The following is a 23,946-nucleotide window of genomic DNA, read 5'->3' as shown; positions in this document are numbered from 1 at the left end:
CATATCACATTATGCGCTTGAACAAAAGGCCTGTGGATTTTGATAGGTCAGATCAAAGTGAATCTGTCAAAATAAATTTTTTCTGGTGACAAGTATTTTATTTTATTTTATTTTTTTTAAGAAGAAAGAAAGAACTGATATTCACTTAAAAAGTCTACCCCCAAGCCTTTTTTTCATGGTTTATCCCACTTGTGTTTATTTATATGATGGTTAAGAAATTAGTGATGGGCATTTTGGCTTTTTCCGGTGAGTCGGATCATTTGGCTCAGCTCCTCAATACGAGTTGGCTCTTTTTGGCACCCAAACGGTCATTCAGTAGCATTTCCATTTTCTTTTTCAGAATAAGCAAAGTTAGAGATAGTTTGACATATGATTGGGGTTTGTGCATATATATAGTTTCAGTTGTTCAATCTCAATGTCCCTTCTAATTACCGAAATAACATTGTTTTGCATTATGTCGAGTATAAAAAATATTTAGTGTAAAAACAGAAAGACGCTACTACATGTGTGCATTGAAAGTAGGGCACTTTTATGAAATACATTTAAATAAATTGCTCATTAAACACAGTGCATAGATTGAACCATTCAAAACAAATCACGCTCATAAAAACTGCAGCATAGTGGTTTCTTTGACTTTGTGTGGTTCTTGCTTCTCTTTTGATTACAGATGGAACTCATTAATTAATATGGTTATTACATAATTCCACAACATCATAAAGATAAATATATTGCGATTTAATTTGTATAATATAGTATCAAATGATGATTATTGCTGCTCAGTTCAAAAACTCACTTTTTTTGTATGTCATACATCTTTCTATCAGAATTAAAATCTGATTAATTGACTGATTTGTTTATTAATCTGTTGGGAAATTCTTTTTGCATCATGAAGTCATCAGAGGAATGCACATAACATAACCACACTTAAATTGAGTTTATTCAGTCTATTCAAGAGCACGTACTTTACATCATTATACAGTAACAAGCAGAAATACTGTCAGACCCTCAAGCTCACACTGCCTACACACAGGAGAGAGTCAAAGAAACATCTCACCATTCTTGCTAGATTGTTATTTTATATAGGCTTTGCATACAAAGAGCCGACTCATTCATGAACACCCGACACTAAAAGAAATGCATTAAATATATGTGACAGTCTGCCCTTTTTGCTACATTTTCAGTGCCACATATCTATCTCATCAATTTTTATTCAATTCTGAGCTTGAATACAACTATTACGAAGGTCACTATTATTAGTTTGCATTTGTCATTAACCCCTTAAAAACCAAAATGGCCAAATAACCTGGTCATACAGGAGATTTATTTTCCTAATTTTCCTAACCAGGAAAATGGTTTAAAATCCTCTGGAACTACACAAACCACATTCCTTCTTTTTGGCTTCAGTCAAAAGGTGTCCTTTTGGAGGGCTTCTGTGCAGAAATCCTGTTCATAATGGTTGCTTATCATATACACTAATAATCAAACCACTTGGTTTTCCCTTACTATGCCCTCTGACCTACTTGTGCTCGACTGTCAGGGGAAGGGGAGGGAGGTGGAATGAGCTGTTAGTAGTGCTGTAATTTGCATATGCATACAGTGGCTGTGTGAAATACAGAGCCTTAGGCACTACCAAAGACAGTGACATGCATTTTTACATACAGGTGCCCATTCTTGATGCACAATATTTTCAGGTGCTTCTGAAAAGGCTTTCAGCTCAATGGAAAATAATGCATTGCCTTTTTCTAGCCTATGTACAAGTCTATGGTGTCATTTGTTTTGGCTCAGGTGATTTCTTGACATAAACCCCAGTAGAGGGGTATACATATATATACATGTATGATTTAAAAAATATATATATATTTTCCAATTTCATAATTTTCTTTCTTTTGGCAATTCAACTTTGAGGTTTGGCTGCTGTCTATGTCTTGTCCAATTGGCTGCTGTCTCCATCTTGTCCAGATATGCTGGTTTTAGAGTACCTGAGGCTATGTGGTGGTTTTAGTGTCTTGTGAGTGCACTGTTCCGGTACGTTTTCTAAGTCTGTCTGTGTTATTCGACCCTTGCCACTTCCTTTTCCAAACCTTATTGCATGTAAGAACACATTTTTGTATTGCATGAAAAGGGTTGTGTATTTGAATGCAGAGACTGGGCCGTGCACACAGTGCACTCTTGACCCTAAAATGGATGCGGTGTAACTGTACTGCTGTGCTGCAGCAGGTGACTTGACTCCCCTTGCAGTTTTTTCCACGTTCTGTCACGTCCGTCCCCTCGGAGGAACTCGATTGCGCAGCGTGTCCCTGGTGGAATGACACCAGATGGCCTCCCCAGATTGATCCACCTCCTCTCCACTCCTCTCTCAACCTCCCCTGAGTTTCCTTTTCTCTCGTTTTTTTTTTTCCAATCCGTGGAATGGGCCCGCGGCACGGCGCGGCGTGGCTCTGCTCGCTCTCTGAAGTACGCCAGAGTCGGCGGAGAAGACTGTGGGCGTGACCCCAGCGTGTTCAGCCACAAAAGCACCTCCTCCCAGAATTCCAGAGTGAGGAGGTCTCCGGTGGCTTAGATTGGGTATCGGCCGCTTTCTCCTGCAGCAGACCGCCACAGCCAGTCGACAGTGAGGCTGTGACTGACGACTTTCCCTACACTCTGTGTGCCTGTGGCTATTATGTGCTAGCAAACTCACCCAGCATTATGACCAATGCACTCTCCTTCAGACAGGGGATCAGCTGGAGGGCATCGCCCTAATCCAATCTCTGGGGTACCGTGAAGTCACTGTGTTTATTTCCAATAGCAATTTTGTCATTTGCAGTGCCAGTATATGATTGAGGATGTTGGCTGTTTCACTGTGGGTGTTGTTGTAACAGTATAATGAATAATGCTTCTATCGATGACTGTACTTACTTGTGCCGTTTTCTTTATGATGTTAATTATTATACTTTATGCATTCTTGTTCTTGTAAAAACATACTTCCAGAGGAGTGGAAAGAATTGTTGCTAAGCTAATTTCATATTCATGGGGCTGAATTCAATATTTGTCCTTAACTTTGATATGAGAATATGAAGATACTGGTTCTCCCCCAGCAAACTGTGCGGGTAAGCTGAATTTGTAATGGTTGAATTGCCAAACTTGGTTGTATGCCAAAAAACATTTGCATTTATTTGTAAGTGATAGTTCAGGAAAAATGTTAATTGAATTCAGAGCATACTATGTGCTACATAATTAAATATTGAATTTTGGAGAGAGACTCACGTGGTATACAACAAGATTGGCACTCAGTTTGCTACCTTATTTCGGCATGCATTGCTCAATATTTCCTCATATTTAGAGAAATATAGGTTTGTAAGTATTTCTCGGTTGTAAGTGATGGCTCAGAGTGTGCTCCAAAGGAACATCAAGGTCATTTGTTAGTCTAAGATTTTTCATCATTACAGTTCATTGACAAAAAAATTAAATAAAATTGTTCTCATTAGAAGATGATGATCTTACCCATGCATAAAAATAAAAAGAAATTCATGAAAAAGAAAAATATTATGCAGCTCATATTCTGTAACTAGATTATTTTTTAAATGATTTCCACTTTAAATAAGAAAAATGGGAGCCATACAAGAAAGCTTAACTCATAAGATTTTCATCTGATTCAAGGTGAAACAGAAATGCATCAAAATTAAGTTAAATAATGTCCTGTCTAAGAGTTACATATTTGGGCATTGTGTCACAAATATTTTTTTGGTCATAAGAACACAATCTCAGTTTTATCTAGGTCAATAAGCAGAAAACTGGCTGTCATCCAGTTTTTAAACATTATTATTATTATTTTATTATTATTATTATTATTATTATTATTGTTGTTGTTGTTGTTGTTGTTATTACCTGTAGATCTTCAAGTACCTTCGTTGCTGCATAGAGTTATGTTATCTGAGAAGGAATTTAAATTTTTTTCTTGCCAGTAAACAATATCTGCAAGTGGTTGCATATTTAATGAGAAAAACATCTCAGCTCCCAGAGCCTTCAAATGCAGATAATAAATATAATTCTCAGAAATGGAGAGAGTAAAGTTTTTGTTTACAGCATTTATCTTGAGGATACTCTGAGTTATACATCCCATTTAGAAGCAGATGCTCGCCTGTTCTGACATTATTTGTGGTGGTGTGGTCAGTCTTGGATGTCTCAAGAGAGAATTGCATGCTCTTTTTATGACCTTGTATTAGCTTCTGCATTTTTTTCTTCTGTAATTTCCATAAATGCTTGAAGTCATCTTAAAGCAACTGAGGCAAATACACAGCAATGGTTTGTTTATTCTCCCACATTGCCAGAGAGAGAGAGAGAGAGAGAGAGAGAGAAAGAAAGAAAGAAACCTTGTAGAAATTTTGTAGGGCCAAAGAAGCAATAGACCAATACATTTTTTTAAAGTAAACCATGACTTTTATAATCAGTATGGCCATGGTTTAAATTATTTAAGTACACCATTTTTGAAAACTGAAAATGAAAGCTATGAAAAGCATTCAGGGTTGCTGCCTTTCAGTAAAACTCTGGTTCGCAGCTGGATTCAGAACTCGCTGCTGGGGAAGGGTATCAAGGCTGTTTTAAGACTGGGTGGTTTCCGGGGGCATTCTCTCCTGATGCTCGTCATCAGGTGAGCGGAGCCCTAGAATGACTTCTCTCATTAGCGAATGCTCCCAGGTGTGAGCTGTTGTCTCTCCAAACTCACCAAAGTGAATACATGTGCATTTTAGTCCTGTCACTGTGAGCACCTGGGGATCTTGGAAGAAAAAGAAGAAGAAAAAAATTCCGCCTTTCGTGTTCTTTGATGGTGATGTTCAATGCAAGATGGGGTTTTTTTATTTCATTGTTCTTACACCTTTTTTTCCGCCTTGAATTTGTCAGTGCGTTTGAGCATTCTTTTCAGAGACACTTTTTTTTTTCTTTATTGAGTATTGAAGTTGAATATATGAGGCCAATTATTTTATACAGAAAATTATATAAACATTATTGTTCGGTTTCTCATCTACAGAATCTTGCCTGATTTCTTCCCATCAATGAGTATTCTTTTGGGTGTTTTCATTTTCCATTTTCATTAAATTTTTGTTTGGATTAGCCTTGGCTCATCTTTCAGGAGTTCTTAAAAACAAAATATTCAAAAAGCAAACAAAAAAATTTAAACAACATGCAAATCACATTATTTACACTTAATTAAAATTTTATTTGACATGTTTCTTGGTTAAGGTTGTTCATTACTCCAAAACACTCTTTTATCCAGTTTTAGCCTTAGTCTTGGTGGTATATATTCTCCTTTGCCTCTATTTATCATGTTCAGTGGTGACTGTTTTTCCTTGACAAAATTAAGAGTATGTGTCAACTAGATGGCCTTTTAGTAAGATGCACTAATATGTAATAATTTGAAAGAATTGTTAATAGACCATTCTGATCTAAATGGCCACCCAAGAGTGCTATGTATGTCAACGGAGGATGACTTGTATCCACATTGATAAACCATTCTGGCTGCCTGGCTTGAACTGACTGTGGACGCGTACAATTCCTCCAAATTACAGAACAACATTTCACTTGGCTATTGTATGAATAATTTTGGCCTGAGAAACTGTACCACACATTGTCACTTGTTGAGACAGAACCACGTCACACATGTACTGAGCTGCACACTTTACTGAATGAGAATAGGATCAAAATCATTTTTGTGAAATAACATTGCAATCGTCAAATCAACAGTAACTATTTAACTAACCATGATTTAATGGCTAACAGATCAAATGCTACGCTGAAATCAAGCTACATTATTTTAATTAGCACTGCGGTTGTTGAATGATCTTTACAGTGAACAGTTTTAAATTTATTATGCGCAATAACAAAAGATAACAATTTGTTGTGTGAAACAGTAGACCAATTAGTCTACTACACTTACGTCATACAATTCTTGAAAGGATAGTAATTATACTTAAAATCCTTTGAAGAGTCTTATGATGGGAGAGTAGTAAGTTACTGTTTCACACAACATGTTGTTATCTTTTAATATTGGGCACAGTTTTTTCAAGTCCTTTAGGAATATTCTTTGACACAGTGACAAATTAAACAAGTATCTAATTGGAGCTGCAATACAAAGAGCAGTAGGCTTAAGAAACTTGTCATCAATTAGATCGAGCCCAGATGACACGTTCTCATGTAAACCCACCAACATGGTTAACACTTCCTCCTTAGAGTAACTGAAATAAAAAAATAAGGGTTCACTGGCATTTAGTGCTACTATCTACTGTGTGTGGACAATGAGTATGCCCAACACACAAATGCTTTGCAAGTATCTAAGTTACTGCAAGAATGCACTGCATAACTCTTTATGTGTATGTGACATGAAATGATCAACAGCAGCTAAGACTCTGCATATGCCTTCGTGTAAATCTTTTCCCTTCTTTCACTTTTTTCCTCCAATATTTTATAAAGGTACTATAATGCATTAGTAAAGACATTTAAATTGGATACATTACAACAATGGTCTAAATCTCTCTGTTGGCCCATTATCTTCCTAGCTATGAATTGGAACATGATCCCAATGTTTTGATTGTGGTTATTTTTTTCCTCTTTAATTAAAAAAATGGGATGTATGCCTAGAACCTGTGTTCATTAGCTTCATTCTGCACTGATATGTGTTTGGACATCAATGTTAAATGTGTGATGGAAGTGTCTGATACTTCCTGGTTACTTTTTTGGCCCGTTGTCATTTCAACTGAGAATGAACTTTAAGATCTTTTTCCCTCCAATCTTCCCCATAAAGAGTTGTGTTCTTTGGTTGTTCAGTACATCATTCTGAATTATAATTAAAGGAAAACTAAAGTAAACAAGACTAGGCAAGCCTTGTTGAGCCAGACTCTGTGTACTGCCAGGGGAAACAGTCTCCCAGAAGCTGAAGCTTTTGATTTTCTGGCCATAAATGGTACTGGACTCTTGTTTTCCCACAGGTTTCAGAAGACACTTTCTCCCCATTGAGAGTCAATGAGACCAAGACCTAAATTGGGCAATCAATTCTGTCCAATATAATGTTTTAAACATAAGAAGTCATGGCCCTAGATGTAACTTCTACTTTGCCAAATGTCTGTGCTTGCACTGATTTAAACAACACAGCTCATGTTGGCCCACACCCCTGTGCTCAGCAGATGAAAGGTTTTCAGCAAACATCTTTTTTTAACTGAGCCCATCTCATTTTCATCCAGCAGATAGCTAGTCCAGTTCTCAACCAGCCTATAATGTCATCCTTTTGGATGACTGAGAGAGTGGCTTTACTTGCTGACCTGTGGAACAAAAAACCCAAATTTGATTCTTAGCATGATATCACTGATGGAAATATATATTTTAAGTTGCCTATTTCTTTTGCTGATATTTGCCGTTTTGCTATCCAAATGTTCCTCTTTGATTTCCAGTGCCTTTGACCATTCTGAAATATTCTTGTACGCAATAACAGTAGACTTCTTGCGTTTAATGGCAGTTTGCAAAGAAGCATAGGTGCATTCCGCCACCTACCGGACGGGAGTGTGCTAGCCATGCATGCGCATTTCAACAATGGGAGTGAGTCAGTCGGTCACTCACTCAGTTACGGACAACGACTGACCTTGGCAGGCCCGCAGGTTCCGGCAAAAAAAATAAATTAAAAAAGAGAGAGAGAGAAACAAAATCATGCCTAGGAGCAGACGCTATACAAATAAAGTTTGAATTTGAGTTGAATTCTGACTGGGTGAAATACAGGTTTATATGTTATTAATGTGTTTTTTTTGTTGACCCTTGAATGACACATACAGTGATGCATGTTCTCCTCCTTCCTATCAACTCAAGGTCTTGTTTCGGAAGACGAGTACTTGGAGATCCCATCCATCTCCAGGCAGCGGGCCGGGACGTATGAGTGCACCGCGGTCAACGAGGTGTCCGCAGATGTGCAGACGGTCGTATTAACCGTCAACTGTGAGTCCCTTCCTTGCGCCGTTCACCCCGGCTCTGCCGCTTTGGTGCTTTTGCCAAGAATAGCTGGTTTATAGCTCTGGCTTATATACCCATAGTGCTCTCATGAAATAGGATGTGTGAAATATGGACATGCCTGGCTGTCAGATATTGGTATGGCAGGTATTCCAGTCAGACAGTGATGGTAGTTAATGGAACTGAATCGCATGGTGTAATGTGCTGAATAAAGGCGTGTGTAGTGTTTCATTTCAGTTTGGTGCCATTTGTCTGTAGTATAATACTTGCAAGTGTCATGCTTTTCGACGTGATTGCAAATAAAATATGTGGAGTACCCAGCAGCTAGTTTTCAATCTGTGAAGCGTATTTAAAATACACACTGTCAACCGTCTATTTCAAGCACAAGGAGTTGCATTCAGTTGAGCTGTGAAATTTACAGTTGTACATATTATAGTGTATTAGATTTTTTCCCCTTTGTTTTTACCCAAAATTATATGATTGAGCTGTTTTAGTTGCAGAAGCTGTTGGCAAGTAATATTGTGGTGTTTATTTCAAGCTTTGCAGCTGAAGATTGTGTATGTCAGTGGACAGAAAAAGAAAGATTAGAGGATTACCACTAGAGGTCAGACTAAACGATGTGTTATCTGGGCCAGTGAGATGGTTTGAAGGAAATAAAATTGATTCAGTAACAATGTCAAAGCTCTTTTCAGCTTTGCTTAAAACGAAGTGCAACAAAAGATTTTGAACAAAAGTGAAAATGACTTCCTGTTTTGGCTTATAATTTATTTGTGGTTTTATTTTATAGATTTAATAACGAATGTTTAAAAGAATACAAAATCGAAATGAAAATGAATTAAAAGGAGAGCGGGGGAAAGAAACTCACTGTGGAGTAGATGAGCCTTGTCTACGTCCGTCAGTTTTTTTCTTTCTGCCTGCTCCCGTATCTCCAAACCGGATATGTATTTTAAATGCTTAGTTTGATTTGCTTTTATAAGCAGTGCCCGTGATGCGTGCATGAGCCTCTCTCACCTGCTGGTCTTAGTAGAGCTTGTCTTGTGCTGCAGACCCCCCATCTGTGACAGAGGGCAGAGACATCGGAGTCTCTCTCAGCCAGCGCGGGGTCCTTCAGTGTGAGGCCGATGCTGTGCCCGAGGCTGATTTCGAGTGGTACCGAGATGACAGAAGGTAACCCTTTTGATGTATTTTAAATTACAGGATTTTGTTTTTATTTTTGATCTGCAGGTGTTTGGTCTTGACCAAGTCTTATAATGAGGAAAATGAGGGGGGAAAATTCTTGTTACAGCTAACCAATCCAACTAAAAAAAAGAAAAAAATCTTAAAGTTGCTGTCTGGTGTGGAAAATGCGATTTTCTTGCCAATGATAATCTTCTTCTTCTATTTGTAAATTAATTTTGTTTCCACAGTGCATTTTGTAGGCAAATGTTTGTGCAACAATGAAAAAATAAGCCTTATTAGAATGGTTGGACAAGCAAGCATGTGTACACCAGCCCATAAAGTCTGCTATGAGTTAAGGAATTGCTATGCATGCCTGTCTATATAAATTGGTGGGAACTTTTCCTTGAATTTTAACCAATGAACCTCTGACTTGAGAGGAACATTAGGGCACATGGAAGCTCAAGGTGTTGACTGCAGCCTGAACAAATATAGCAAATTTGGTAACTGGAGTCTGTACTAGATGATTATTGGCTTAAATCCTGGTCATCCTCCAAGCCTTTTTAAATGATAATTTAGATTGTGAAATGGAATGTGATGCAAATGTGTCACAGGCTCTTCAGCGACTTGGACGGCATTGATATCAAAGAAGATGGCAAGGTGTCGATGCTGACATTCTTCAACGTGTCCGAAGTGGACTATGGCAACTACACCTGCGTCGCTATCAACAAACTGGGCAGCGCGAACACCAGCATGGTTCTGTACGGTGAGTATAGGCAGTATAGACCTTATCCTGTTTTCCACCCCTACAGGAGCCCTGTGTGAAATGAGTCCTACCTGACTGCGTGCGGTACTACGTTGAATAAGTATGTGATGAACAGACCTTTAATTCAGTCATATTGCAAATGAACAGATGATTTAGACAATTACCATGCTTGTCCTCGCCCATGTACAGAAGATTGGAAGTGAGTCTTTTCACAATTGAGGAGGTCCTTCAGTGATCTCGCACTGAAGTGCACTGTAAGGGCCGGTGCTGTAAATGGAACCTGCCGCTCCTAACACTGTTTAAGACCGTTAACAGTAACTCCGCTCACGTCACGGTTTATGCCTAACGTTGCTCCTGACTCGATGAGAGCTCATCTGCTTTCAAGCTCACTTGTTTGCACCGCTCACAATGGTGTACTGTCAATGATTTTTTGCATCTGTTTTTTTTGTGTCATTTTGCTTTGTTCTGTTTTATTTTTCTGGTGTAGAAGTTAATGAGCCCACTAGCTCGACACTATTGCAAGGTCAGTACTGTGCATGAGCTTGTCAGCAATTGCTGTAATTACTCCTCTAACAGAAATGTTCCGACATGCATGCGAAACAACCTTGCCATTTTCAGACTGACCACATTCTGACAAACTGTTCCAAAAACATCAGTGCTGCCCTTATAACAGTACCAATACGGCATGAGACAATGCAATATAATGGCATGCTTTCTGTCAACATTTGACCTTTGACATACGAATACATGCAATGTTAATGTGTTGGTTTTGTGTGATCATTTTGGCCATCGCTGAACGATAGAAACAAAACAATTAACACTTGCATATATTTCTTATAATGATAAAAATACATTGAATCTAAGCCAAGGTCTTGCACTCAAAAGGGACTGGCACTTCCCCAGGTCACTCTAATGGAATTTAATTGCCAGACGGTCGTTGGACTGCTGTGCTACAGTATTGAAGCATCATTAGCATTCAAAAATAAAAAGAAAACATCCCCATTCCTTTTATTCATGAGAAAATTCTATTTAGTTTTGAAGCATGTTATTAGCACAGCCGGAAGTACATTACCTCTACTTGTTCTCACAGTTTTGCCAATTACAAGACATGCTCCTCTCTCATCCCACCACTTTAAAGGGTTGCATGGTGACTCAGAATGGAAATGGTAAACAAAGGCTCAGTTTAGATTTTGCTAACAGCCAGTTTGCTTTCTCTTAACCCTCCCTTTGCATGACATGATGCGGCCTCACTGATTTTGCATGCACTGACATCTGCATGTAAGTAACTGTCATAGCATTACCCTGTGCTGTCACAAGTGCGTCTTGCGGTGTTCTGGTTTACTGTTCAGTGTACTGATAGAAAGGTTGTTGTTTCTGTGTTTTTTCTCTGTGCATGCACGTACAATGTAGATGCTTACATGGTGCTAATTGTCGTCTGTCACTGTTGTTCCTGTTGTATAAATGATTGTGGGAAACACACTGGGGGCCTATTTACGTACTTTTGCTTATAACCAATGTGCTGAAAAACGTTGTTGTCCAAGATCATAACAGATGTCCAAACATGGAAGTAATGCCTTTTATGTTGTTTTTTTTTCTTATGTATATTGTCCCTTTTAACATGGCATTGAACATGTTATTCACGTGGAGGATTTTAAAGTAAGCAAAACAGCATGCGTTAACTATGTCCTCTCCTGGGATTCCTTAATTACTTTGATTTTGATTGTGGGGAAACCGCTATTATTTTAATTATCCTTCTGCACGATTTAGTATAATCTGCTGTGGCAGTGTAATTGGATAGCTCTCCCAAAAGAAACCGTATTGAATTCTGGAAAATCTAAGGGAAATTAGACATTATTGTATTACAGGCGTCAAAGAAACCCCTTAACATACTGTCCCTGACTCAACAATGCTCTTGTTACAAAATAGTTTTATGAATCATGCATTGCAATACAGTACTGTACAGAAAATGTAATATATAAAATACACATAACAACTGCATATGTGCTTTGAGGCTCATCCAATAACAATGAAAAAAAGGCTGCACAATGTACAATGTGCTCCATAATGTTTGGGAAAAGACACATTTTTTCGTGATTTGCCTCTATATTCTTATACAATACAATTTGAAATTTGAAATCATACAATTCACGCATGGTTAAAGTGTAGATTCTCAATTTTGTTAAAGGGAATTTGTATGCATTTTAGTTTCACCATGTATAAATTACAGCACTTTTTATACATTGTCCCTCAGGGCACCACACTGAACTACAGAGGCTACAAAACAGGATGGCCTGGTTATAGTTTGCTAAAAAGTACCTAAAAGCCCACAGAGTTCTGAAAAAATGTCTTGTGGACAGATGAGACCAAAACTTACTTGTATCAGAGTGATAGCAAGAGCAAAGTATGGAGGCCAAAAGGAACTGCCCAAGATCCAAAGCACCTCATCTGTGATACATGGTGGTGGGGGTTTTATGGTTTGGGCATGTATGGCTGCCGCAGGTACTAGCTCACTTGTCTACATAGATGATATAACTACTAATAGCAGCAGCAGAATTAATTCTGAATTGCACAGAACCATCTTATCTACTCAAGTTTAACCAAATACCTTCAAACTCATTGGATGGCGCAAGACCATGATCCCAAACATACAGGTAAAGCAACAAAGCACTTTAGCCACATGTGAATTGTTTGATTACAAATCTAAAATTGTGGAGAAAGCCAAATCAAGAAAAAATAACTTTGTCCCAAACATAGAGCATGTGAATCAAAGGCTCACTGTTTTTTTTTTTTCCATTAAAATTGTATTTCCTATCCACATGTTAACGTATAACTTAACAGGATTAAAAACACAGTAAACATATCGCATTATTCTTTTCCATGAATGCACATGAAATGGTGTCTGAGGTACTACTAATTCACTACTTGGGCACCACAACCATCCGCCTAATGCAAGAAGTCTTCGAATGCTCTGAGACCGTATTCCTCAAGCGATTCTATATGAAATCATGCGACATATAACTGTTGTAATTAAAGGCACATTCATTATCACATGATAATGGATATACTGAAATTATTTCACAGCATTAGAATTGCTAATTGCTAAAATAATTGCTATAAATGGTTCTAGCTGAAACAATCAAAAAATTTGACACACATAGTTAATATTGTGTTTTTGTATATTAATTACCGTTTCCAACAGGAGCTGGATTTAAATTCATGGCATAAATGTATCAACACCCTGGTTGAATTCTCTTAAGCTGTGACTCTTAGCGACAGCCCCTTAATATTACAAAATTAAATTGCGAGCTGAGCAGGTGCTTCTGAGCTGTCATCTTGCTTGTGTAGCTCTTTAAATACAGCAGTAAGCACTTCCACTACTAGTTGTGTTTGAATCGTACAGTGCCACTCTTTCTTGTGTTACCATGTCGTTACGGGACACAACGTCCATTTCTTTTGCAGCCTTTTCACCGACGACTGACAAAACAGTCTTTTCTGAAGGTAAAACTTGTCTTTTGTATGTGAGTATGTAGTTGCCTATCTGAACAATTCTCAGGCAAAACTCAAGGCTTTCAGTGGCTTAGTCCATTGAATGTGTAGTCACATAAACATAATTAAAATTAGTGAAGCAGACTGTATTTATGGTAGCAGGTGACTTTAGCCTAGAAGCCATTATTAAAGAGAACGTGCTACATGTTTGCTTAATGTGCAACATATTTTTATTCAGGATATAACTCTTCTCATATGATTTAATTAATTTTTTAAAACATTAAGTACCACTGTGTACTTAAGTCTGTGTTATATGATGTAACTGCCATTCTTTCTAAATTATGGCTTAATAAGGTATTTTTAAAATATGAAGTTAACACTTTAAGCATACATGAGAAAATATTGTGCTTTATAAGAGTGTGCAAAGTGTCAGAGACATGCATGATTTCATTGTAAATCCATAGATTAGGGATTAAGCAGTGCCTCTGGAAAGGGGACTGATGCTTGGAAGGTGCTGGAGAACAGGGGAAGTAGTGACTCCCCCAAACAAAAATACATATGTCCATTCTAAATCAATTTTTTTATTGTGCCAATGGAACCATATGCAGAGCTGTTGTTGTTAATGTATTTTGTCCACTGTAGGAAGTTGGGCAGAATCACAATTTCATTAAAATGATTCTGATGTGCCTGCTTTTGAAGCTACCAAGCTTTATTCTGATGATGCCCTGTGCCACCGATTAGCACGTTGGAACGCTTTTTTTGGGACGATTTTCAGCATAACTAAAATTCGAACACCCCTTGTCAGATTGCATGTTTTGTTGAACCTCTAAATGAAAATAAGTTAATATAACCAGGGTACTTAAACATGACATATCTCTGCTAATTTTAATGCACAGTAACATTTTATTTGCTGAATTTAACATTTTGAAAGAAAAAGAATATAGTTAATTTGGCATTTGCAAAAGCTTCCCTTCTAGTTGATCCACTAATACATTTGTTTTTAAAGGTCTCCAAACATGATTGACCTGTTAGGCCTTAAATTAAGCCAGGTGAAGACAATTCCACATCTTAATACATAATCTGACTCTTCTAACATCTCAGTATTGTTTTACTCTCAGTAACTATGGGCTCCTCTAAGCAGCTGACTAAGGACTTGAAAAAACTAAAAGGTAATTTCCTCTTGAAAGGCAAGGCAATGCTATAAGACGATATCTAAATGCTTCCAGTTTGGAATTTCCACTGTCTGAAACATCATTAAGAAATTGAAGTTAAGGGGAACTGTTGGAGGCAAGATCTGGAAGACAGAGAAAAATCTTTAAAAGAACTGCTCATAGACTGGTCAGGTATGCAAAGCCAACCCACAAATCACTGCAGATGACCCCCACTAAAGGTTCAGCTGACACTGGAGTAGTGGGGCACTGGTCTATTATGCAGCATTACTACAACAAAAATGATCTGCAGAGTGAACTGAATTAAACTGAAGTACTGAAGAGTCGTCAGAAGGAAACCTTCTGATCTCATCAAAAAGCTCAACATCTTAACTATCCAACACAAGGCTGTTAATTTACAGTAAATGACTAGCCTACCAGTTGTAGTCCTTTTATAGTAAGCTTCACAGTAATTTACCATTAACCCATTCGCAGTAATGTACTGTAACAAATTCCCAGTAAATTAGAATTAAATGACTACTGTATACTGTGATTTCACAGTAAACGAGACCGTGGATTACTGTCATATAGCTGTATGCTACTGGAGAATTAAAGTAATCATCTGTGTCTAAATTACCTGTATTTCACAAATCGACTGTTAAAGTAATGCAACTCAGTAGCCTATATCACTGGAGATGACACTTAATATTGTTAAATACTGTAAATTTGACCATTTAACATCATTTTTATTATTAATAATAATAATAATAATAATAATAATAATAATAATAATAATAATAATAAATAAGTGCCTTTTTATAACGCTTTTCTCACATTCAGAGTGCTTTATAGTGATGAGGGGGAAACTCGCTTCAACCACCACCAATGTGTAGTACCCACCTGGGTGATGCATGGCAACCATTTTGCAACAGAATGATCACCACAAATCAGCTGAGGTGGACAAGGAGAGAATAATTTAATTGGGATGAGGTGGCAGATTGAGAGAGCCAGATTGGGAATTTAGCCAGGACACCGGAGAGCCCCCTACTCTTTGTGATGACTGTCATGGGGGCTTTAATGACCACAGTGAGTCAGGGCCTCAGTTTACGGTATCCAAAAGACAGTGTCTCCTACAGCACAGTGTCCCCATCACTGCACTGGAGCCAGAGCGAAGATTGCCTCCTACTGGCCCACCAACACCACTGCCAGCAACAACTTCCCACAAAGTTTTCCCAGGAAATATCCCATCCAAGTAATGTGACCACAACCAATGTGTAGCACCCACCTGAGTGATCCACGGCAGCCATTTTGCACCAGAACACTCACTGCAGATCAGCTAAGGTGCAGAGGGAGTGAACAAACAACATGCAGATATAAAAAGTCCAATGTAAACACAATATAGAGTCCATTCAGAAAATTATGTCTACACTGACATTCACTCAGAATCAACTAGTTTTCTCAGAAAAGTTCTAACTCTCTGGGTGAAGCCTACCATCTTTGATTTTGATCTTTCTGGGTTGATGTCCAAGAAGCACCTGTAAACAAAAAGCCAAGACAAAAGCTTTCAGTTCCATAGACGTTGTTGGCATTGTTTCTCCAAGGTACCATGCAATAATGACTCTTTTACTTCAAACGCTGAATACAACAAAGAAAATGACTGTGCCAAGTAAGATTGATGCCACATTTATTTCATCACACAACAACACAGCCAGAAAACATGGCTCGTCAGAAGCATTGCAATTGTAAATCACTCAATTATACTGACAAGTTGGTTAATAATTTCAATATTAAATAATGTTAAATCACACAATGACATCTGCTATTTTAAAAAATCTATTAAATTCAGAAAATCAAAAGTAATTTGCATCAAGATTTACACAAATATGTCTTATGTGAGTTCCCTGCCGAGGTTGTGTTAACTTATTTTTTATAAGATCAATAAAACATGCAATTTGGCAGGGGGTGCCTATACCATTTCATACCACTGTACATACCAGCAATGCACAGAATTATTTTACATGCAATAAAAATCTGCCTACCCAGTCTATAGTTTTGTTCTAAAATGTATTGGTTTTGGAATGTTGTATCCACGCACAGCCCAAAAGAATTTCTGTAAATCCAATATCCCACAGGAAAAAAAGGGAGTCAATTAAGTTGGTTTATGATCACTTTGCAAAGTAGCACCTGCGAGAAGGTGTTACAGTACGTCCACATTGTAGTAACCTTCAAATTCACGCTTAGCACACAGCAAGTTTCTTAGCCTTTAACCCCAGTCTGTAAGCTGCAACCGTGCCCCTGTCTCTGAACTCTTCACCACAGCTGCTCTAAATCCCCGCAGAAGCTGATCAACTTGTCTGCACAAAAGATGCAATTAGGGCTGACCTCAACTGTTTGACTGGTCAAGGACTTATTCTACTGTGGGATGGTGGTGTGAGACTGCTCTGCACCGGCACACTAGTGACACCGAAAAGAGGCTGCCTCTAAAGTGCCTCCGCTTGCTGCACTTTAAACCCTCACCAATAGGACCTAACTTCTACAGGCCTTAAAATAACCCTACATCCACAATACATGCTCTGACTTTGTATGACTGTTCATTAGAAACAAAACATGGGCCTGGATTCGGTCAATGATCATCTTTAACTTTGAAAAAATAAATCAAATTTTAGGACAAATGTTGTTTCAATCCAGGCAAGAAAAGCTTGTAGATTTACAATTTGACTGCCTTTGTTCATTTTAGTAAGTTTTTTTTTGTTCATATAACCTCTCTTTTAGAAATGACATCTCCTTTAGAAATGACAGCATCTGTTTTAGAAAAGACAACTTCAAAAGACTATGCAATCTGGGGAGGTCTGTAACAAGTCAACTATTATTTCTAATACCCTAAACAAATTAAACACATAATAACAGGAATGCCAACAAAAACATTAACAAATCACTAACCCATAGCAATTAACACTACTGATACTGGTGACATGCATGGTGTTTGGAGGTCTTATTGGCAGATGTTGGACTTCCTAAGAAAAATTTTAGGTCCTCTGCTTCCTCTGTCCTATTCTGCTATTCTTTAAAGTTGAGTAAACGTACTCCAGAAGTTTGGGAATGGTAGATTGAAATGAGTTGTTTTTGCTATACTTAAGGCATTTAGATTCAAGATCAAAAGATGAATATGAGAAAAGTGTACAAAAATGTATAATCATCTTTTACTTTATGGTATTTACATGCATATATGTCTTACCATTTTACAGAAACAGCTGTGAGTTGTTGAGTGTTGAGTCTCCCCATTTTAAGTAAGTTAAGGTGTTAACTGTTGCTCAGTTGTTTTCATTTGCATGAATTGTTCACACACAAATGAGCAGTGAGTGTCCATTCTTGGTTATGGTAAATGGACTGCATTTATATAGCACTTTTATCCAAAGCGCTTTACAGTTGATGCCTCTCATTCACCCATTCACAAACACACACTCACACTCACACGGTGAAAGGCTGCCATGCAAGGCACCAATCAGCTCGTTGGGAGCAATTAGGGGTTAGGTGTCTTGCTCAGGGACACGTCAACACACCCAGGGCGGGGGGATCGAACCGGCAACCCTCCGACTACCAGACAACCGCTCTTACCTTCTGAGCTATGTCGTCCCCAGTTTTCATCTTTGTTTTACTCTCTATGGCAATTGTATTCGGAGTCAGAGGCATACACCACCATGTAGATGAGAGGATTAACTATTCCTGAAAAACAACTATTCTTTAAGCTGAGGGGACAGAAGAATGCATTAAGAAGGATAGCAGAGCTGGATATATCAAGTGCAGCAGTTTGGAAAGTCTTGAAGAAAGAAACCACTGGACTGCCAATTGCAGTTGATGACAGACAAATGAGAGACAGAACTGTGAAGAAAAACCTCATAACGGTCAGTGACATCACCAGCAATCTCCAGAGGCCAGGGGTGAAAATATCACAAGCCACCATATGCAGACGACTTTGAGAACAGAATTATAGAGGCCATACTTCAAGATGCAAACCTCTCATCAGCAGCAAGAATCAAAAGCAAGGTTAGAATTCACCAAAAAATGCAGAGATGAGCCAGAAGAGTTCTGAAACAGTGTTTTATGAACAGATGAGACCAATATAAACCCTTACCAATGCAATGGAAAATCAAAAGTGTGGAGAAAAGAAGGAACAGCCCATGATCCAAAGCATACCACATCATCTGTGAAATATGGAGAAGGTAGTGTAATGGCCTGGGCATGTATGGCTGATTCTGGAACTGGCTCATTTGTCTTTATTGATTATGTAACAGGATGGCAGCAGTAGGATGAATTCAGAAGTCTACAGACAGATTTTGTTTGGCCATGTACGAAGAAATTTCTCCAACTTTATTGGCTGGTGCTTCATCCTGCAGCAAGCCAGTGACCCCAAACAAACTGCCTATATAACTAAAGCATACATCTATGGGGAAAATGGGAAAGTTTTGGACTGGCTAAGTCAGTCACCTGATTTAAATCCAATCCAGCATGCATTTCACTTGCTGAAGAGACTGAAGAGAGAAACCCACAGAAACAAAGCAACTGAAAGAGGTTGCAGTGAAGGCCCGGAAAGGCTTTTCCATACAAGATACCAAGTGTGTCTTTTGGTTGTACACTTAATACAGTTATTACATTTAAGGGCTATGCAACCAAATATCACACTTCATTGCTTTTCCAAACTTCTTCTTTTTTTTTTTGCTTTGATTTACTCAACAGAAAACCAGCTGTTTCTGTAAAACGATGAAACATTATATTCCATAAAATAAAGGCTGATTGTCTGTACTTTTGTCTCACATTTACCTTTTGATCTCAAATCCGAAGGTCTTACATAATAGCAAAAATAACAAATTTCTCTCTACTGTTCTCTTACATTTTGAGGGCACTGTATATGTGCATACTTATGTTTTATTTTTTCCTTTTGCTTTTCGTTTTATTACTCAAAAGTCTTCCCTCATTTCTATGACCGAGAAGCTCCGTAATGTTATGCAATGACACAAAAACCTGCTTACATATTTCACTAGACTTTAATGAAGCTTAGAGAGAATACACGTACAAAGATTGCCTTGAAGGGAAAAGAGTCAGAATTGAGTAGAGACCTGAGCAAGGCTGAGAAAGGCACGAGGACAGAATGCTATCTGTCGCCCACAGGTACTTGAGCTGGTAGCTGATATCCATCTTCCGGTTTAGGCAAGGACAAAAACAATCAGGTGTGTTACATTCACACACGTCTCGCTCTCCTTGGCAGGCCCCGGAGCAGTGCAAGATGGGAACAGTGGCACCATGGGAACGCAAGCCTCGACCTGTCTACTTATTATCATCGGTCTTCAGCTGCTGCTGAAGTTTTGATGCAACAAATATTTTTCTGGTGGGGCAGGGGTGGGGTCAGGGGGTGGGCTGTTGGGGTTTGGGGGCAGTTTAATTAATTTTTTGCATCTTCTTTTCTCTCTCACTTGTGGAACCACAGACTTTTGCACCACATGTGCATGGGTTATCCTTGTCTCTGATTTCCCAAACTGTAGGGATGATGTAACATATTAACATAATTTTACAGTTTTGGAGCAAATACGATACTGCCCATTTGTTGGCTGAATATGCCCCCAATTCCTGGTCTCACAGTTTTGCTTTCTTTAATTTCCTAAGCTATTATTATATTTTATATTTCATTTGAGGTGTAATAACAATGTAATAATGATAATACTTTTTCTGGTATTTTAAGAAACCAGAATAATAGAGAGAAGAGACTTCTGACTTCTGAATCTGTCTCTCTCCTCAACATTGTAAATGATGATATTTTTAAGTGGTTTGTGCTATGCTATATTTTTAGTAATATTGATTAAATATTTTCAGAGGTAACAATATTGAAGTTGTAATTATACAGAAACTGTTACTGCTAATTGACTGAAGTTTTACTAGAAAATGAAAAAGGCTTAGGGCCTGGTACTGTTCTTGTCTGTAAATGGCACAATAACCATGAACATGGTAACATGGTAAAACAAGCTAAAAACCATATCCAATAAAAAATAAATAATCTGATTAAACAAGCAAAGATAAGATTTATAAATTGGTAATACAGTATATATGGGAGTATTTACCATTTTGCAAGCAAAGTACATCTTAACATTATGTAATGTAATTTATTGCAAGATTATTAATGTCATACATTTTGTGTTATGTTACAATGACATTATGATGAATTATGAGTGTAAATGGTCCCCTTTTTTGAGTCGATCTTACAAGTGTCACTGTATAATGGAAACTGTGTTCGTTTGTTCAGGCTTAAGAGGTCAGTTATCCTCACTGATAATGGTGCCTCATTCCTTTTAAATGCTAGTATTCACCACTTCTTCAAACGACCTGAAATTTGATCATTTTACTGTTTTAGATTTATATGTTGTTGCCATTGCAGTATAATTAATCAATTTTCTAATTTGTCGCAAACTGGACATACTTTGACTGGGAATGCATAAAGGAACAAATATAGTGAGTGGAAACGTTTGTACATGTTACTATCCAGTATTGTGTATTGACCTATTATCAGAGCGTGGATTATATTTCTATCAGGATTAAAATCAGATATGATTGTCAAAGTCATAATGTTCAAAAATGTCTTGATACACATCCCTCAAATCAAATCGCAGGCTATTTGTGTTAATTGGATTCATGATATGTATGCTTGTTTTGTTTAAGCTGACTTAGTACTGTAGCTATGTCATAAATATCCCTGACAAGCAAAACAACTATTATTCATGTTTCATTCCTAATCTTTTCATTTTTAATACTAAAAATACCAATTCTGATTTCAGTAACATTAAGTATTATAATGATGATTATTATGATGATGATGAAGATGATGATGATGATGATGATTATTATTATTATTATTAATAAGGTGATGATGATGGTGAATTTGAAATGCCTTTTTCACTGAAAGTTAACTGAATACTCTGTATGTTTTCTGTAGAATTGCAATTCCTCTCCTCGTGGGACAGCCAAGCGTTTTGGGCTGTGCGTTATTTGTTGTCTTTTATTTACTATTTAAATACTTGCTGGCCAAAAAAATGTCAGCATCCAGCGCAATTCTTTTCTCAGTCATTCACCACATACCATTTACTAATAAAAAGGACAATTGTGTCGGACTTACACAGAAGCACCATCCCGTGTACACATCAGATTTTCCAGGGGAGTGACTTTCACAGCGGTGTGGGAAAATGGATCATTGACGTACTTCCTGACGTACAAATGTTTTGTAGTGGACTTTGACCGGCCACATGACTGGTCACATGATTGGACAGGTTAACAGCAATGCTTAGGGTAGATTCAATAAAAGTTTCCAAACCGCCAAGTTTTTTGGTTACAGATCAAACATTCGAGAGACAGACACAGACACAAAGTGACACAAAACAATTTGAGCAAGGTTTTAAGTTTCTTTTTCTTGTCTTTAATTTCTGTTTCAATAACTGTGGAGACAATAGAGCTTGTATTGTACCTACCCTATATTACTGTAAGTGGTGTGTCTGTGACAGTGTATTAAATGCATCAGAGTGCTCTATATTTCTTCATCTAGGATCAAACAAGAAATAAACTTGAAATTGGTGATCTGCCAATGCACTATAGTACCAGCCATTGAAAGATAATGTCCACCTGTTGCTGTGATCACTTCACAGACTTGATTTATTGCAGTCAACTGTACAAGAATAAATATATGCATACTGGTCCCTGGCCGCAGACAGCAAAACAGAACTTCCACTTTCAGGGTACATGGAGATGTGTGTTTGCTGTTCTCTCCAGGATAGTTAATTCCAGAATGAAGGAAAATGGCATTCCATTTGACTCCCTGTAATGTAAAGGAATCTTGGCTCATATGTATTTTCTTTATGAGATTGTGTGTTCATATTTAAAACAGATGGTAATAAAAAAATGTTGTATCTATGTGGCCTAAGTTTGGTAATCTTCCAATGGATGTCCAATGCATGCTTTCAGCCCGTTGGTATGTGGGATATTCTCTACCTGCTATGGTGTTTGGTTCATAGTAGTGAGTGTAAATGAATTCAGTGAAATTAATGTGTGTGCGTGTGTCTGCATACGTGTGCTCATGTTTGCAGGTTTTTTTTTTAATTTACACAATATCATGAGGCCAGTGGTTGTTGGAATAAAAGTCTGTACCAATTAACACTTCCAAATCTGAATAATAGTAGATTTCTCTTTTAGATTGTTTCAAATGAATAGTGTAAGTGGTGGTTTTAATGAACAGTGTAAGTGGTGTCACTGTTCCTAGAGAACCTCCAGTAGGTTGAGTGTTTTCACTTAGCTAGCTAGCTGGTACCATAAACCATGTGGACAATTTTTAGAAGCAGTGTTAAACTATAAAAATGTCTTAACATTAGGCCTGTGCTGTTCAGGCGTAGAGTGCTCCTGTGACCTGGAATTTGATACTTGTATCGCCAATATCAAATTTACCTTAAAACTGATCATTAGCCTCAACCAGTTTTCGCAAATTTTTCTTGATTGACAAATGTGCCAATGATCTGAATAATCCTTTGACAGGTAAACACACAGCTTCTTTCTTTACATCATGATACAGAAATTAAACAGTAAATACAATTTATAAAAATGTGTTTTAATTTCTTTAAAATATATTGTTAACAAAAAAATATACACCAATCAGTTAACTACCACATTAACTTTCAGCACAACCTGAAATAGATTATCTAATGGAATGTGCATTTCATGATTCTTTAAATTTCATAATCTGCACATTGCAGACCATGAATATTCTTCCAGTGAGGGTGTGAATTACATTAAGAACATGTATCCATGATTTTGACTAATGTAAATAATTCTGCAATGCAAATAACATGATTGTATTACTGATCTAATTACCTAATTGAGAACTGGTTATATCTGATGGTATTATGTGAATGTAATATAATGTCCTTAATATTCATTTAATAATATCAACGTTGAAGCACAGCATGTTCTCTCCTGTTCGCTTCATGTTGTATCCGGGCAAAGGCTGTGTCCATGACAACCGCTGCAGTGAGGTTCTGGAAAGGTGCACCATGTGAGGAGTTGAGCTGGATGTCTTTTGAGTTTGCGGGTTGGCTGTTCGGCAGTGCAGCCTATAATATTGACAGACGATATTCAGAGTAATGCAATTCTGCTGAACACATGTCTTAACTCCCCACACGTCATTCTTGCAGCCCATATGGAGCAATAGTCATGGCACTGTCCATGAAACCACCCTCTGAACTGTGGTTACTTCCCATCTCTGGCCCAAACTGAGAGTGATTGGATCTAATGGCTTCTCTGGATGATGCCAAGCTGGCGGAGGGTCAGCAGCTCCACTGTACAGGAGATTACACCTGCGATGTAATTGCAGCAGTAATTACTGTAAAGCCCGCCACA

At 37.8% G+C, this 23,946-nt stretch overlaps 1 protein-coding gene across 14 annotated transcripts in view; it reads left to right on the top strand.

Moving 5' to 3' along the window:
* ntm (neurotrimin) overlaps window positions 1-22,470 on the top strand; it is a 324,623-nt gene extending 302,153 nt beyond the window's left edge. For 3 of the 14 annotated variants that reach the window (XM_064351097.1, XM_064351103.1, XM_064351095.1), the window contains 7 exons: window positions 7,831-7,956; window positions 9,015-9,135; window positions 9,738-9,889; window positions 10,377-10,421; window positions 13,349-13,387; window positions 17,296-17,370; window positions 19,787-22,470. In XM_064351097.1, coding sequence (XP_064207167.1) covers window positions 7,831-7,956; window positions 9,015-9,135; window positions 9,738-9,889; window positions 10,377-10,421; window positions 13,349-13,387; window positions 17,296-17,370; window positions 19,787-19,887 — 659 coding nt within the window. In that variant the 3' untranslated portion in view covers window positions 19,888-22,470. Of the gene's footprint in view, window positions 1-7,830; window positions 7,957-9,014; window positions 9,136-9,737; window positions 9,890-10,376; window positions 10,422-10,979; window positions 11,546-13,348; window positions 13,388-17,295; window positions 17,371-19,786 lie in introns of those variants that run through there. The other 11 variants (XR_010332429.1, XR_010332428.1, XM_064351096.1 and 8 more) reach the window with 11 other exon arrangements.
* Window positions 22,471-23,946: the final 1,476 nt, after the last annotated feature.

Source organism: Anguilla rostrata, chromosome 9 (assembly GCF_018555375.3).
Source record: "Anguilla rostrata isolate EN2019 chromosome 9, ASM1855537v3, whole genome shotgun sequence".
NCBI classification, from domain to species: Eukaryota; Metazoa; Chordata; class Actinopteri; order Anguilliformes; family Anguillidae; genus Anguilla; species Anguilla rostrata.
The sequence above is the reverse complement of the archived record's forward strand: the minus strand, read 5'-3'. Positions and strand labels throughout refer to the sequence as shown.